Below are 15,047 nucleotides of genomic sequence, written 5' to 3' on the forward strand. Positions count from 1 at the left end.
CCATGGCAAAGACATTTGTATCAGAATGTTTATTGCAGCCCAATTCATAATTGCCAGGTCATGGAAGAAGCCCAAGTGCCCATCAATCCACGAATGGATCAACAAACTGTGGTATATGTACACCACGGAATACTATGCAACCAAGACCACTCTTAACACTGGTGAATATTACTGTCAACAGAAAAAGTCTCCTTGTAGAGCCAGCAGATGAAGGCCACAGCAGACATACTTTCTGGCCAGCTTTCTGGGGGACTATGGTGGTTGAACAATGAAGTATTGGAAATGTGTATAGCTGTCACTGGCATCTGAATAACCATACCTAACAACACACTCTCAAGGAACCTCTACTCCTATCCAGCCCGCAGTCTAAAGGAGAGACTACATTAACACAGCTTGTTTCATTCTACCAACCAATGTTGTTCTTTAACCAAATTTGGTAACCTTGCGCCTCTCCCTGCCCCATTGTGTGCACATTCTCTCTTCTATTCAGTAATACAGGGATTTTGCAGTGCAGAACAGAGGAGGCTGCATGCATCACAGTAGATTACAAAGAAGCCAAAGAGATCAAGGGATTCAATCTCTAACACTCCCAGAAATCTTCCTCTTTTTCACACCACACTAACTATGGGGCAACCACACATCAGACAACATGACAGAGGCCAAGCATCCTTCATGAATGGCAAGCTACCACCAGCAGACAAACTCACAGCAGTACCATGACAGTGACCCCTAATTTCTGCCAAGCCTTCCTGGCTATTGTAGATTCTGAAGATAGATCAGTAATAGCTACCCTTGCCCTCTGAAAAACCACTAACCATGTTTAAGGAGACTAACATAAAACATCCTAACTCCTCTGTCACTTAATTCTCTAGAGCAAATCCAGTCCACACCCAAACATAATTTTCTCTGCTCTAAAGCAGCCTTTTCTACACTCATGACAAATCAAGTCACTTGATAATTTAACTGAATTTCCACTTTATGCCACTATAAATAGGAACCAGACAATGATTGCCAAGAAAGAACTCCCCTGCTGGCCTCATTTCCTAGCAGATTTTGTCTATACATGTCCCTATTCAACCAACATCCAAAAATATCAAAACAGCTGGAAGAAAAAAATGTTTTAAAGCTGCTAGATATACTCTAAAACATGACACAGATTCAGAGACAAGAAAGGGGGGGGGTTTGTATATGTTTTACAATTCAAATAAATAAATAAATAATGTCTGTGAGAGCTAATCACTTTGGCTTTTTCAAAATTTCAGTGGACAGTTCTGATTGACAATGGAATGCTTATTATACAGAACAGCATGCTATAGATGTGAAGATTCCATTTGAACCATTAGCAAAAAGGAAAACAATTTTACAAATTCAGTGTTATTCCCCAGAATAATATGCTATTGTTCAAAAGTCACCGATGAAAAGAAAAACTGTGGCAACATTTAAGAAGCTAGCACAATACTCTCCAAAACTCCAGGTACAGTCTCTGGCATTTCTACCTTAGCTCTGATCAGTGCCTACCAGCTACAGGGGTTATTCATAGGCTTCCATATTCTATCCTCAAGTATCAATTTTACTCTCTAAGCTCCTGATTTTTCTTCCTAAAGCCCCAGGGTTCTCTTTAAGCTCCTCATACTTCTCCACTGATTCTGTTTCTTATCTAAAGTTATTGATTGATATATATCTACACTCTGCTTGATTTCCTGACATCAATAACACAGCAGAGTTGTGTAGTCCACAATATTTCCTAAAGCATTTCAGAAAATCTTAGCTCTTTAGCTTACATGATAGGGTCTCTTATTTCTCTACAGACTAGACCAACAAGGTGAACTGCATGAAGGAAAACAAAATGTCAAGTGCTAGAGGCCTAATAAGAAAAAGAGCAATAAAGGCAATCACACATAGGTCCTTGAATTTACAAAGTTCTTCCCAGAACCCCGAATGTTCTCTTCATTACTAAAAACAAGCAGGGCTTGAAAACTACATTATCCTAATTGCTAAAATAAAATAAAATAAAACATTTATCAGGAAAAATAAGACTTCTTAAAATCCTGTGGAATCTTACTTAGCTACATTAGAATCAATTTTTAATGAAATAATCAGTCATTTTGAGAATGACATGTTAATAACAATCGGAATTCTGGCCTTACTGCTGTTATCACCCTGGGTATCATCATGTGAACATGATCAGCTGCCATGTTAGTTAATTCTTAATTCTCCTTTCAATAAAAAGATATTATGTTAATTCAGTTAAATTGGAGAACAAGCTATAGAATGTTTAATTTTTATTTATTTCTTGTTCTTAAAATTAACACAAGACAAAAAAGAACAATTTGGGCTCTGTTAAGGCATTGCAAATAACAAATCATTATTCTTAAGAATTGAGAATTCTCAGTAACAGAAATTGACACTATCTTTGGTAGATGCCACAACTGCAAAGTATAACTGGCATTTCCTGGTTATTGATTCACTATGTGCACAGAGGGATTACTAGTTATACTTCTCTACAAAGTTCACAGGAAATTTTTTTTTAAAAGAAAATAAAGAAATTACATTTGGTAATTTGGCCACTGTTTCAACCTTTTTCATCTGGATAAATACATATGCTCATTTTAAACTATTAATATATGGTAAAAAGAGAAAAAAAATTAGCTAGAATACTCAATACAAAAACTGAATATTCATTAGAATAATTTCTGCAAAAGAAAGAATCAAACATTAGTCTAGTCCTTCTAACTCACACATAATCGATTTGAATAATCAATAGCAAACAGATAAAATAGTATGTAATCTTTCATTTTTGGTTCTTTTACTTACATGGAATCTCTGATCCACCTCACAGTTGACCTGTTTTCTGAAATCCTTTCAAATAAAAAAATAGAAAGGAAGGAAAAACAACAGAAGCTGGTAATTAGTAATAAAATTAAAAATGAATTAAGTAAAAGGTAATAAATTAAATTAATATTTTTTAAAAATTAAATTTATAGAAAAAGTTATTTATCTACATTGATTCCATAAGTAAACATGAAATTATAATCCCATTTTTTATTACATTTTAGCAGAAGCATAAGAAATGTTAGAGAGGTGTAATTCACACATCAATACCTTTTGTGCAACCAGGAATGTAAGGCGTCGGATCCCGTGCTCAACCAGGGTAGCTTTCTATGAGCAAACATGAAAAACAGAAGATAGATTTCCATTCATCCCCAAATTTATCCCATCACTCCTCATAAGGCTCTGATTAGCTAAGTACCCTTTTTCGTTATCTCTATCCTGGCTTAGTACCTTCAAACTTGCAAATAAACTAATCTCAACCTGGATCCTGGGACCAAGTCTTATCGAACAGGTTTTATATAGATTTGGACAAAACTAAAAAAGAACTTTGTGGAGGAGAAAGGGTCATAAGAGGTCATCTAAGTTCTCTCAGAATGGATTCTGCACATCAGGTGCACATCAAGGTGAACCTTAGTGCAATTTCTCTGTTGGGCATGCCCAGCTAAAATGGTTCTCTTTAAAAATTATTTAAAGTGGCCAGGCATGGTGGCTCATGTCTGTAATCCTAGCACTTTGGGAAGCTGAGAGGGGTGGAATGCCTGAGTTTAAGAGTTTGAGACCAGCCTGAGCAAAAGTGAGACCTCGTCTCAACTGAAAGTAGGGAAAAAAAATTAGCCAGGCTTTGTAGAGGGTACCTGTAGCCTCAGCTGCTCAGGAGTCCAAGGCAAAAGGATCATTTGAGCCCAAGAGTTTGAGGTTGCTGTGAGCTACGATGTCACTGCACTCTAACCAGAGTGACAGAGTGAGGCTCTGTCTTTAAAAAAAAAAAAATTGTTTAAGGCGATGTTTAATAGGTTTTTTAATTTAGGGATTATTCATATCTCTACTTGGAATAGGCAAGCAGTATATTACAGGTCAGAGATCAGTATTTTCAAAAAAACTTCATATGAGCATTGGGCCTCTGGACCTATACCTTTCTTTTTTCTATAATGTTCACTTACCTCAAAAGGCAGAGACAAAAAAACAGATTAATGAATTGAGTAAAACACACACTTTCAAAGGTCCCTAACAAAGAGAGAGTACATGGCAACAACTAGAAAAGCAATCCTACCTGAGGAATATATAGATGGTACAAATAGAAAGAATATGTGGACTTCCACAACTACATTCAGACTTTGGTGTGATCACATTTCTTGCTATCACTCTAAGATATGTTTATATACCATTGTCTTTTTTTTTTTCTTTTAGAGACAGCCTCTCCTAAGCTCAAGTGATCTTCCTGCCTCAGCCTCCTAAGTAACTGGGACTACAGGTGCATGCCACCATGCTCTTATAAAAAAAGCCAATTCTTAATCTTTATAAGGCCTTATATTTTTTTAAATCCAAATTGGATTTTCTAAAAACCATAGTACTGAGTCATTTCCTCCTATTTCTCCATTTTTGCTATGGTACTGCTAATAAAATTAATTTTATTAATAGCATAAGCAAAGTATAGCTAGAGAAATTAATATTCTATAAATAAATTCTAATAATAAATTTCTAGGTCAAATATAAATATATTTTAAGTACAGCTAAAAATTGTCTGTATTGTCATGATATCCCTTGCTGTAAATAACCAAGTATGGACACTATAGCAAATAAAAAAACTGTGCTGAAAGAAAGGTGGTGTGGTGGCTTCTTGTTTTCAGTATATCCAGGAACAGAAACATTTCTTCTGACACCAAGAAAGAATTCCACTACAGTCAAGTCCTTCAAAGACAAGCATCAATAGCTATGTTCTGGCAAGGGAAGAAAATAACTTTAATAATGCCATGATTTAAAATCAAAATTGTTATTGCTTTTAAAATTCCACAAGTGGCTGACAATAGCAGCAGAGCAACAGGATTCTGATTACATTGTAATAATGTGGGTCTCACAGCAAGTCCACAGCTATTACCCAGCGATTAGGCGTCAGCACCTGGAGAAACTCCATTTACACTGACTGCTTCAATCTCCTCCACAAGTCATTTACAAATATATGATCCTAATTTCTATGAGAGAAAAAAAGACATGCTGGGACTAGAAGATTATTTGGACAATTTGGATCAACCTATTTGATAGTTTAATGTGTGCTTTAAAAAGAAACTTTTTCTAAACTACCAGAAGCATGATCATGAAGTGAAAAAACTAGTTATCACTTCAGCTTTTTTTTATTACAATTGCTTTTCCTTGTATATATATATATATACATTTTTTTTTAAACAAGGAGATGAAAATACCAAATATTCCTGGATGAGCGCAGTGCCTGATATAGTTAGCAGTTTTCCTATGCATGGAGGGCCAGTAGAGTCTACCCTTACTTTTTTGAATAACCTTAGGCAAAGACATTGAATTTCTCTGTGCCTCAGTTTATAGGGAGAGTAAAGAAAAAGGGTAATTTCTTATTGTTCATTAATGTTACAAATATATGTAGTGAAAATGAAGAAACTACCTCTTTATATCAATGTGTAATGATATACAATTCTTATATTTGAGGGTAATAAAAAGCCTAAAGTTGTAGTCAAACTACGGGAAAAAAATCACATATAGGCAATCAGTACCTGCAAACCTGAAAAGAAACTTATTACTTCATGAAGCAACAGCAACAGTCCTACACATACTAGGACTCTTCCAGCAAAGGTTACCTTGTTCATTGGCTTCAGGTTAATTTTATGTAGTCCAAGGCAAGAAGGAAGGAAGGAAAATTTCTCTTGTTAAGAAAAATCTCAACCAGGCACAGTAGCTAATGCCTATAATCTTAACACTCTGGTAGGCCAAGGCAAGTGGATGGCTTGAGCTCAGAAGTTGGAGACCTGCCTGAGCAAGAGCAAGACCCTATCTCTACTAAAAATGGAAAAATTAGATGGGTGTTGAGGTGGACACCTATTCTCCCAGCCACTTGGGAGGCTGAGGCAGGAGGATCACTTGAACCTAGGAGTTTGAGGTTGGTGTAAGCTATCATGATCCCACTGCACTCGACTTGGGTTGACAGAGTGAGCCTCTGTCCAGCGAAAGAAGGTAAGGAAGGTAAGGAAGGGAAACAAGGGAAAGAAGGAAAAGAGAAAAAAGAAGAAAAAAATCCCCAAGTATGTCCCTACTTTCACTTTTGTGGACTATCTTTTCCTCATGTTGGCCACTGCAATCCTACAGTTTATGTGCAGTGAGAGCATCACAGAGTAAATACTGGGATTCCATTAGTCATAAATTTACCATTTTTCCCCTAGGTATTTACAATTAGCATTACATGATGTGAATGCTGATAGCACTATTGTTTATACTACTGAATTAAATTTTTAAAATATCTATTGAGTTCTTTCTCCATAATAAACACCAGGGGCCAAGAGCTGTCCATTCAAAGAGAACACATGGGTCTTGCCATTAAGGGCAGTTTAAGAGTGCACTGTAGCATCTATCCTGTACCACACTGAAATGTAACTGTAGGCTCGGCGCCTGTGGCTCAAGTGGCTAAGGCGCCAGCCACATACACCTAAGGTGGTGGGTTCGAATCCAGCCTTGGCCGCCAAACAACAATGACGGCTGCAACCAAAAAATAGCCGGATGTTGTGGCGGGCGCCTGTGGTCCCAGCTACTTGGGAGGCAGAGGCAGGAGACTCGCTTGAGTCCAGGAGTTGGAGGTTGCTGTGAGCTTTGATGCCACTGGCACTCTACCCAGGGGGACAGCTTGAGGCTCTGTCTCAAATAAAATTAAAAATAATAATAATAAAGAAATGTAACTGTAGATTATTATTTTAAGCATGCCTGTACAGTCCCACCAACTATCCTATAAGCATCTTTAGAACTAAGAATGCATCACTTACTAAAGCATCTAGATCTGTACCCCTAAGAGCTGACATCAAAGCCTTAAATTCTAGTCTTTGTTCTATTATCTTCCAATTGGTGGTCAAGGGCCCTTCATTTCTCTGAGGTTGAGCTTTTCCCCATGTATTCATCTGGAATAATCCCTGACTAATCAATCCCATGGGATTATGATAAACTCTAAAGAAAAAAATTTAGATAGAAGTCCTTTATAGAGGCTTGTCGCCAGTACCACAGTAGTTACGGTGCCAGCAACATGCACCAAGGCTGGTGGGTTCAAAACTGGCATGGGCCAGCTAAGCAACAATGACAATTCCAACAAAAAAAAAAGGCATTGTAGCAGGTGTCTGTAGTCCCAGCTACTTGGGAGGCTGAGTAAGAGAATTGCTTAAGCCCAGAGTCTGAGGTTGCTGTGAGCTGTGATGCCAATCCACTAAGGGCAACATAGAGAGACTGCCTCCAAAAAAAATAAATAAATAAATTTAGACTATAGAGTTTGATGTTGACAGGAGATATCCAAATGACATAAAATTAGGAGGATGTAAGTATAATTGAGATTTATTTTCAAGGGAGGGGAGACATACTAGGGACCTGAGTTAGGCTTAGACATGTGGAGTTAAGTCACCAAAAGAAAATATCGAGCAGGTGATTGGAAATTCAAAAGCAGAGCTCCAGGAGAGATTTAGGAACACAAATTCTCTAAAAACATTTTAAATATTTGAGGTCTATGGTTTTTTTTTTTTAATTTTTAGTTTACTAAAAGGATACATATAATTAGGATACATTGTTTGCATTTGTGAGGTAAAGTTCAGAGTTGCAGTTGAGTCCTTCACTCAGGAGGTGGGCCATATAACCCTACATTGTACCCATCAGGTGGGAGCTTACAGAACCCTCTTCCCCTTGCCCCCTTCTTAAATTTAATTGTGTTTTTCTCTCAGGTAGGCCTATAGTTGTTCATCTATTAGTTTCAAATTAGTATTGAGTACATGAGATGCTTGATTTCCATTCTTGAGATACTTTATACTAAAGAGAATCAATGTTCTTCAACTCCATCCAGGTAAATACAAAAGATATAAAGTCTCCATAATTTTTATGGCTGAACAGTATTCCACGATATGGGCATTTGGGTTGTTTCCACATCTTTACAATTATAAATTGAGCTGCTATAAACATTTGAGAGCAAATAAGGTCTATATTTCTTGACATAAAAAAAGATTCACCAGCATGAGTAAGAGTTAGACCCCATCTCTACAAAAAAAAAAAGGAAAAAAAGGAAAAGAAAAGAAAAAGTAGCTAGGTGTGGTGGTACATGCCTGAAGTCCTAGATGCTGGGAGGCTGAGGTAGGAGGATCACTAGAACCCAGGAGTTCAAGGCTGCAGTGAGCTTTGATAATACTACTGTACTAGGGCAAAAGAATGAGACCCTGTCTCCAAAAATATATATGTTCATTGTATACTACTAAATTACTTAGGAATTTTATCATACAGGCAGAAGTAGCCATAGTTCTGATAAAAGACATAGCCATTACAAGTGATAGGCCTTACAAGTGGCAATGATAAAAGGATAGGTAAGACACATAGCCAGAAGGAAAGAGGACATCACCAGCCTCTACCCTCAAGGACTTACGTTTTGCTGGGTAAATTCTCTGAACATAGCTGCCAGTCTGTCATCCTCAATATCACAGTCAGTCTTGATAGCCACATTCAGAATGTGAATTGGTTCATCCCTGGGGACCTGTAACCCAAGAACACAGCCAAAGAAATTATGAAACTGGCCAATATAGAGGCTGAGAGAAGTTATGGTGCTTTGTAGAATACCCAAAAAAGAGATACACCCCACAACATGTTTTGGTTGCCCATCAGTAGAATAAGCAAATTGAAACCACTGCTCGATACCCACAATGGTGATTAAATCAAGTAAAGCACATACTTCTAAAAGATAAAGTAGCAAAGGCATTAGAGATGGCCCTAAATCTTGACTTGACATGAACTTGAAGATCACTATGTCTCAGTTTTGTTTTTTTTTTGAGACAGAGCCTCAAGCTATCCCCCTGGGTAGAGTGCCATGGCATCACAGCTCATAGCAACCTCCAACTCCTGGACTCAAGCGAGTCTCCTGCCTCAGCCTCCCAAGTAGCTGGGACCACAGGCGCCCACCACAACACCCGGCTATTTTTTGGTTGCAGCCGTCATTGTTGTTTGGTGGGCTGGGCTGGATTCGAACCCGCCACCTTAGGTGTATGTGGCTGGCACCCTAGCCACTTGAGCCACATATGCCGAGTCATGTCTCAGTTTTTTCACCAATAAAATGGAGGTAAAAACATTTGCCAAACTCTTCACAGAATATGAAGGAAAATGAGTTAAAGAAGCCACCTGAACATATTCCCACATAATATATTTCCTTATAGTTTACCAAGCAATGGAAATATCAAGCCATAAAAAAAAAAGTCATAGGGACAGCACAGAAAAATTTGTTTACTGAGAAATGAAAAGATTTAATAAAAGGACAAAGTCTTAAATAAAATGCCTGTATTTTTTTCCACAATCAAAAATCCTATTCCCTAAGACAGTGGTTCTCAACCTTTCTAATGCCGCAATGTATTTGAACTGCTACCCTAAGAACTGTGATAGCACCACTATGCAAAGATATAAGCCATCACTAAATAATAATTCCTGCAATCAAACTCAAATTCTTTTCTTTATAGCCATATCATTTTGTCATAAATGCTTCAAGTTTTTTTTTAATTCAAATTAATATTAAGTTACAAATGATTATGTTATGTTGTTTGTGTTTCTAAGGTAAATTTCAAGTTGTAGTTGAGCCCTCCATCCAGGGGGTGTGCTATATACCCTCACAATGTGTCCATCATGTGAGAGCTTACCAATCCCCTTTCCTCCTCCCCCTTTCCCCTACTTGAATATACTTGTGTTCTTCTCTTGTATGAGCATGTAGTTATTTTTCTATTGGTTTCTCAAAGCTCAAATTCTTCTTTTTTTTTTGGAGACAGAGCCTCAAGCTGTAGCTCTGGTGGCATCACAGCTCACAGCAACCTCCAACTCCTGGGATCAAGCGAGTTTCCTGCCTCCACCTCCCAAGTAGCTGTGACCACAGGCACCCGCCACAGCGCCCAGCTATTTTTTGGTTGCAGTCGTCATTGTTGTTTGGCGGCCTGGGCTGGATTCGAACCCACAAGCTTAGGTGTATGTGGCTGGCGCCTCAGCTACTTGAGCCACAGGTGCCGAGCCCCAAAGCTCAAATTCTTAAAAAAACAAATATTCAGAGACCCAGAAGCAGCTGCAATTGATATAGCAAAGCCCATTGTACACTACGGATTCCAAAATTAATACAGCTTTTTTTAAAGTTCAAATTTATATTCCACCTGTTTCCAAAAAATACTTTGATAAGGCATACAAAATTAAAGTTGGAAAAAGATTATTTCCTATTATGTTCCTAAGCCAGAAAGACAGTTCATGTAAGCACAAGTCTCATGTCTGAAAAAACAAAGCAGTCTCCACCATACCTTATCCTCGTCATACAGAGATGTGTGACCTGCCTCAGGGAATGTGGGGCTCTGGGGTGGGGAATCGCAGAAGCAGCCCATCACTTCATCGAAGATCCTAAAAAATAATAGAAACACCCACCATGAAACTCTAAGTGGCAGGAAACTAATGCTGCCATTCCCCACTCAGTCTAAAAGAATAATCTATCCTACCCTATGCTCAACAGTCAACTAAATAGAATCACCAGTAGCTAGAGGTGACATGCAAAATTTCACCAAGTGGCAGAAATTAAGAGGATGGATTGTTTAAACTTTAATAAACCATATTTATTTTTTCTTTTTTAAAAAGAATGATCTAAGGCTTTTTTTGTTTTGTTTTTTCCCTATGTAAGATATGAGCACTGCTGTCATCATCGTTCTTAAAGTAACAGAAAAAGCTGGGAACTGGAGCGGTGACAGACCAATGTAATTACCCCTCCCCCTAGGGTAATGCATCAGTATACATCAAGAGATAGATGCTGAATGCATTTAATCAAAAGATGTATCGTCTCTGGTGGGGCTCACTCTAGTGTTATGTTTAATTTCTCCTGACATTTCACTCATCACAGAACAGACAGCTTCTTCTGTTAGCTCCTAAGGAAAAGATGGTTTTTGTTTGTTTCTTTTTTTCTGACCAGACTCATATTACCAGTAGAGGCTTATAGAGTCTGAATGAGAGGTGGAAATGGAAGGATATATACCTCTCTGAGGGAATATACAGCAAAGACTACATCTCCTTAGCTAGTTCATGGCCATTCTGGGGACCTTTATTCATTTTTCAGAAAGCCAAGATCCCAAAACAGAGATGCCCATGGCTCCCCTTGTATAGACATAGTTATACAATGTCTTACCTGACAAAATCCTCAAAAGTCCGAAAAGAGACCATTCCGCCCATCCGCTGACACGGTGGAGTGAATGAGTTGTCCAACAGCACATCGCTGACACTAGCTACATGAGTCATGCCATAGTGGTTGAGGTTGGAGGAGAAGGACATTCTAAATGGTAATTCAATCAAGTTCATTAGACAAAGAGGGTGGGAGTTAGGACTAGGAGAGTAATAGTAGGGAAAAGGAGCTAGAAGTAAATTTTGAAGTAGGGTCAGGTTACAGAGCAGGTTTGATTTTTTTACCCACTATGGATATGATTGTTTTGCAGGACCCTTGGTCATGTCAACCCTTGTTGGAATTTCCCATATAAACTATATTTTCACCACTCCAAAATTTCTTCAAGTAGAAACTTAAGAACTGTCAGGAATTTCCTGCCAGTTTTAATATAATGACATCATGACATGTCTAATGAATGAATAGCACATAGGGGTTAAAAACCATCCTGCATCTTCCCCCTCCCTAAAACATTCCTTCTTTCAAAAGGAATTAAGCAAGCCAAGTAAGTGGTAACTATGCATTTTCTCTAGGATTGTAATAGCTTAAGTAGTCACAGATAGAGATAGGTAGAAATACCTATGTAAAATAATAATTCTAATTTAATCATTTAGCATAGTTTAATGAAAAACTATAAAAACATTATTTATGGTACAGAAACAAAGTCTACAAAAGAAACTTTAGAGAGGTACTTAGTTTTTTAATTGGTTGGTAAGGAAAGTTATTAGAATTACAGTTCTCCCTTTTTTGAAAGAGAGATCTTTTTCAACCCCAAATTGCAAAGTTTTCTTTTTACAATTAAACACTTCTATACCAAGGCAAAAACAGCAACACTGAAAGCCTTTAATAATTTCCAGCAAGATACAAAAGGGCAGAGCATGGGTCTCAAAGTATGTGTAAGCATGACAAACAGTTGCTTAAATGGAGATGTTTGAAGAGAACTGAACTGATTTGTTCAATCTAAAAACATAATGAATCTATATAGTCCTCGATGCATCTCAGCAGCATGTACTGGTAAATAATACCATAAAGCAGTTCTGAATGCCCAGTCAATCTGGATAGCCGGTTAGGAAGGGCCAAGCTAAAGGATGCCTTCAGGACTTGCCCGACATATTACTGGTATACTGATGTGAAGCAAGTTCAGAGCAAGGCAATGGCACTTGAACTTTGGGGAACTGCCCAAAAAATCTTGAAGTGCACCACCTGCAGTGTTGCAGGAGAAAGAGAGACAGCAACGTGGACTTGAGATCTAGGTACATACTGGGAATCATAATGGAACTCTTTATAGGATGAGTGCTGCTCACACAGACTATAGAGACTGACACTCCAGGTTTTTATTCCCTTGGCAAATGATGACTATAGAAAAAATATTTCATCTTTTGACAGTACTGGGGAATAGAAAGGCAGAGTGGGAGAGGAAACCATTGATACCATGAATGAAACAAACAAATGAAGCACACATCAAGCAAGTCTTACACATGGTGCTCACTAGAAACTGGGATTCAGAGTTGCATTAACTCAGAAGTGCTATCATCCCTCTCTTTTCTAGGATCACCAAATATATTTAGTAAAGGAGCAAGTTTGTGAGGCATTGTATCTTCTCTACCCACTTGGCATGACACAGGAGAGATAAATGGGTTCCAGACAACTTTTAAAGGAACTCTATCTGAATAACAAGCTGTGTTTGTGGCAAACATGAGGTTAAGCATCTTTTTCACTCAACCGGACCCTGGGGGAAGTATTCGATATTCAGTTTCTTCCAACTACTACCCTCATGGGTCAGGGCAGCAAAAGGCAAGCAGGAATGAATGAACCAAAGCCACTCTCTAAGGGAAGACTAGAGGATCAAATAAAAACACTCCCTTTCCTCTCCATATCCAAACCAGACTGTAAAAGCTATGATCAGTTTTGATTTTAAAGGGAGAGGGACAAAACAAATGTAAATTATACATAGCTCCTTGTGTAGTGGATTATCTAGAAAGAGCTTGCCCACAAATATAACTGCTGTAGCATTTTATGGATTTACTTGCAATCAGAATTGCTATCCTCTCAAACTTGCATTGTGTTGCCTTGCTTGGCTCAGGAGGCAAGAAAACTCAAATTACTAAAATATTACTTATGTTTATATGGCCTGGAAACCTCTTCACACATCAAAACTTAAACATACTTTTCCAATGTTAATCTTATTATAGATCTGAAATAAAAACTGGCTTTCTTACCATTATAACACTTTAGAAAATTAACAAACTGATAAAACACAAGATCAGCTATTTTGGGATTTGCACTCCTCTAAAAGGAGAAGCTAATTAGAAAGACTAAAATTTGAAAAACTTGTAAACAAGTTGCCAGGACAGGAGCAACCTTAAGGGTTTCTCCTCAGAAAGCCCAAACTAGACAGAGAACTTAGCAAAGGAAGATGTTTCCAGCAAAGCTGAACATCAGACTGACAAACCGCCTTTCATACACAACTAGTTAGGAACTTTTCCAGACTGAGGCTTTTCAAGTATTGCCTTTTTAACAGCTGAAGAAAAGCTGAAAACATGTTTTCCAAACAGAAAGAATAATTTAGTATGTCCAAAGGGGAGCTCAGGACTCCCTAGCAGAAGGTAACAAATAAGCTTGTCAGTGTTGTGTTATTCTTTCCTGGTTCCACTATTCTAAGTTACAAAAAAGGTGCTTTTAATTGGAAAAGAAACCAAATATACGGTACCTGTTTAGCGTGGGGATGTTCCCTCTGTAATTAAACAACCACAGTTAGTTACTGATCGGTTAGTGAAAGCCATAATAAAAGAATTGTCAGAGCAGATACAGATGTCATAAGGAGCTCCACTTTGGCAGCTCTGGCATTCAGGAGATATAATTAAGTGCTCATTCCTCTTCCACCCCCAGGGTGCCTTCAAAAAGGCATGCCTTCTGACCTACCTCACCACAGCAGCTGTGGATGGAAAGGGTCATAATGTATTTACCATGGCTTTTTCCTATAGCTTTATTATAAAAAAATAATGTAGAGTAGTGGTAAAACACAGAATGATAAAAATTAATTTAAGCTATATGATATGACATACTCACTTATGGTTCAACAAGAAATATAATTCTTGGTAGAATTCTTAAAGATTCTTCTTTTTGATTCTCATTACTAAAGGTGGAATAAGAAGGTCCAGAGAAGTTGGTTTCACAGCTCCTTCTACCTTAATTACTTTTCTAGGATATGCGATTAACCTACAAATTCTCTTCCAAAGAAAAGAATCCAGTAATCTGGGCTCCTAGCTACCTGTTCTAAGTCTTTTTAAACATATTCTTTCTCCAAAGGTGGGGGGTGGGGAGGGGCATACACTGTATCACAGGAGCTTAAAGGAACTGAAAATCACGCAGGAATATAACGATAAATGATTCGATCATAAGAGTGGTATAATTTGTTGAAATTAATACTTCTTAATTAAATAAGTTTAGAGTAATAATGATTTTTTTAATTGCTGTTAGCAAAAATAAATAAATAAATTGCTGTTAGCTTAAAAACTCTAGGCTTCCCATAAATAAAACCATATCTAAATTTGACTAGGCCTAGAATTTAAAGAAATGTGTCAAAATAACGAAAGACAAGAACAAAAACAGGAAACTGCAAAACAAGTCTCCTGTATTTTCTGCGGTCTTTGTCCCTAATTCTTTTTGGAAAATGTGATGTCAGTCATTTCCCCAACTGAAAAAGAATCAAGCAAATAAAAAATCCTTATTTTCTATGTTCAAAGGGCAAAATTATACTTATCACCCACAATTTAGGGGCAATGTAAGGGGGCTGATTGCT

General features: G+C 37.7%; 1 protein-coding gene across 2 annotated transcripts in view; it reads right to left on the reverse strand.

Annotated features, from left to right (window-relative positions):
• ACACA (acetyl-CoA carboxylase alpha) overlaps positions 1 to 15,047 on the reverse strand; it is a 271,062-nt gene that overhangs the window by 109,550 nt on the left and 146,465 nt on the right. For both annotated transcript variants that reach the window (XM_003795612.3, XM_023516625.1), the window contains 6 exons: positions 13,956 to 13,979; positions 11,216 to 11,359; positions 10,347 to 10,443; positions 8,453 to 8,560; positions 3,103 to 3,159; positions 2,815 to 2,859 (listed from right to left, as the gene is read on the reverse strand). In XM_003795612.3, coding sequence (XP_003795660.1) covers positions 2,815 to 2,859; positions 3,103 to 3,159; positions 8,453 to 8,560; positions 10,347 to 10,443; positions 11,216 to 11,359; positions 13,956 to 13,979 — 475 coding nt within the window. The remainder of the gene's footprint in view (positions 1 to 2,814; positions 2,860 to 3,102; positions 3,160 to 8,452; positions 8,561 to 10,346; positions 10,444 to 11,215; positions 11,360 to 13,955; positions 13,980 to 15,047) is intronic.

The sequence above is a fragment of the Otolemur garnettii genome, unplaced genomic scaffold, assembly GCF_000181295.1.
Source record: "Otolemur garnettii isolate 467f Iridium unplaced genomic scaffold, OtoGar3 scaffold00094, whole genome shotgun sequence".
In the NCBI taxonomy this organism is placed as follows: domain Eukaryota; kingdom Metazoa; phylum Chordata; class Mammalia; order Primates; family Galagidae; genus Otolemur; species Otolemur garnettii.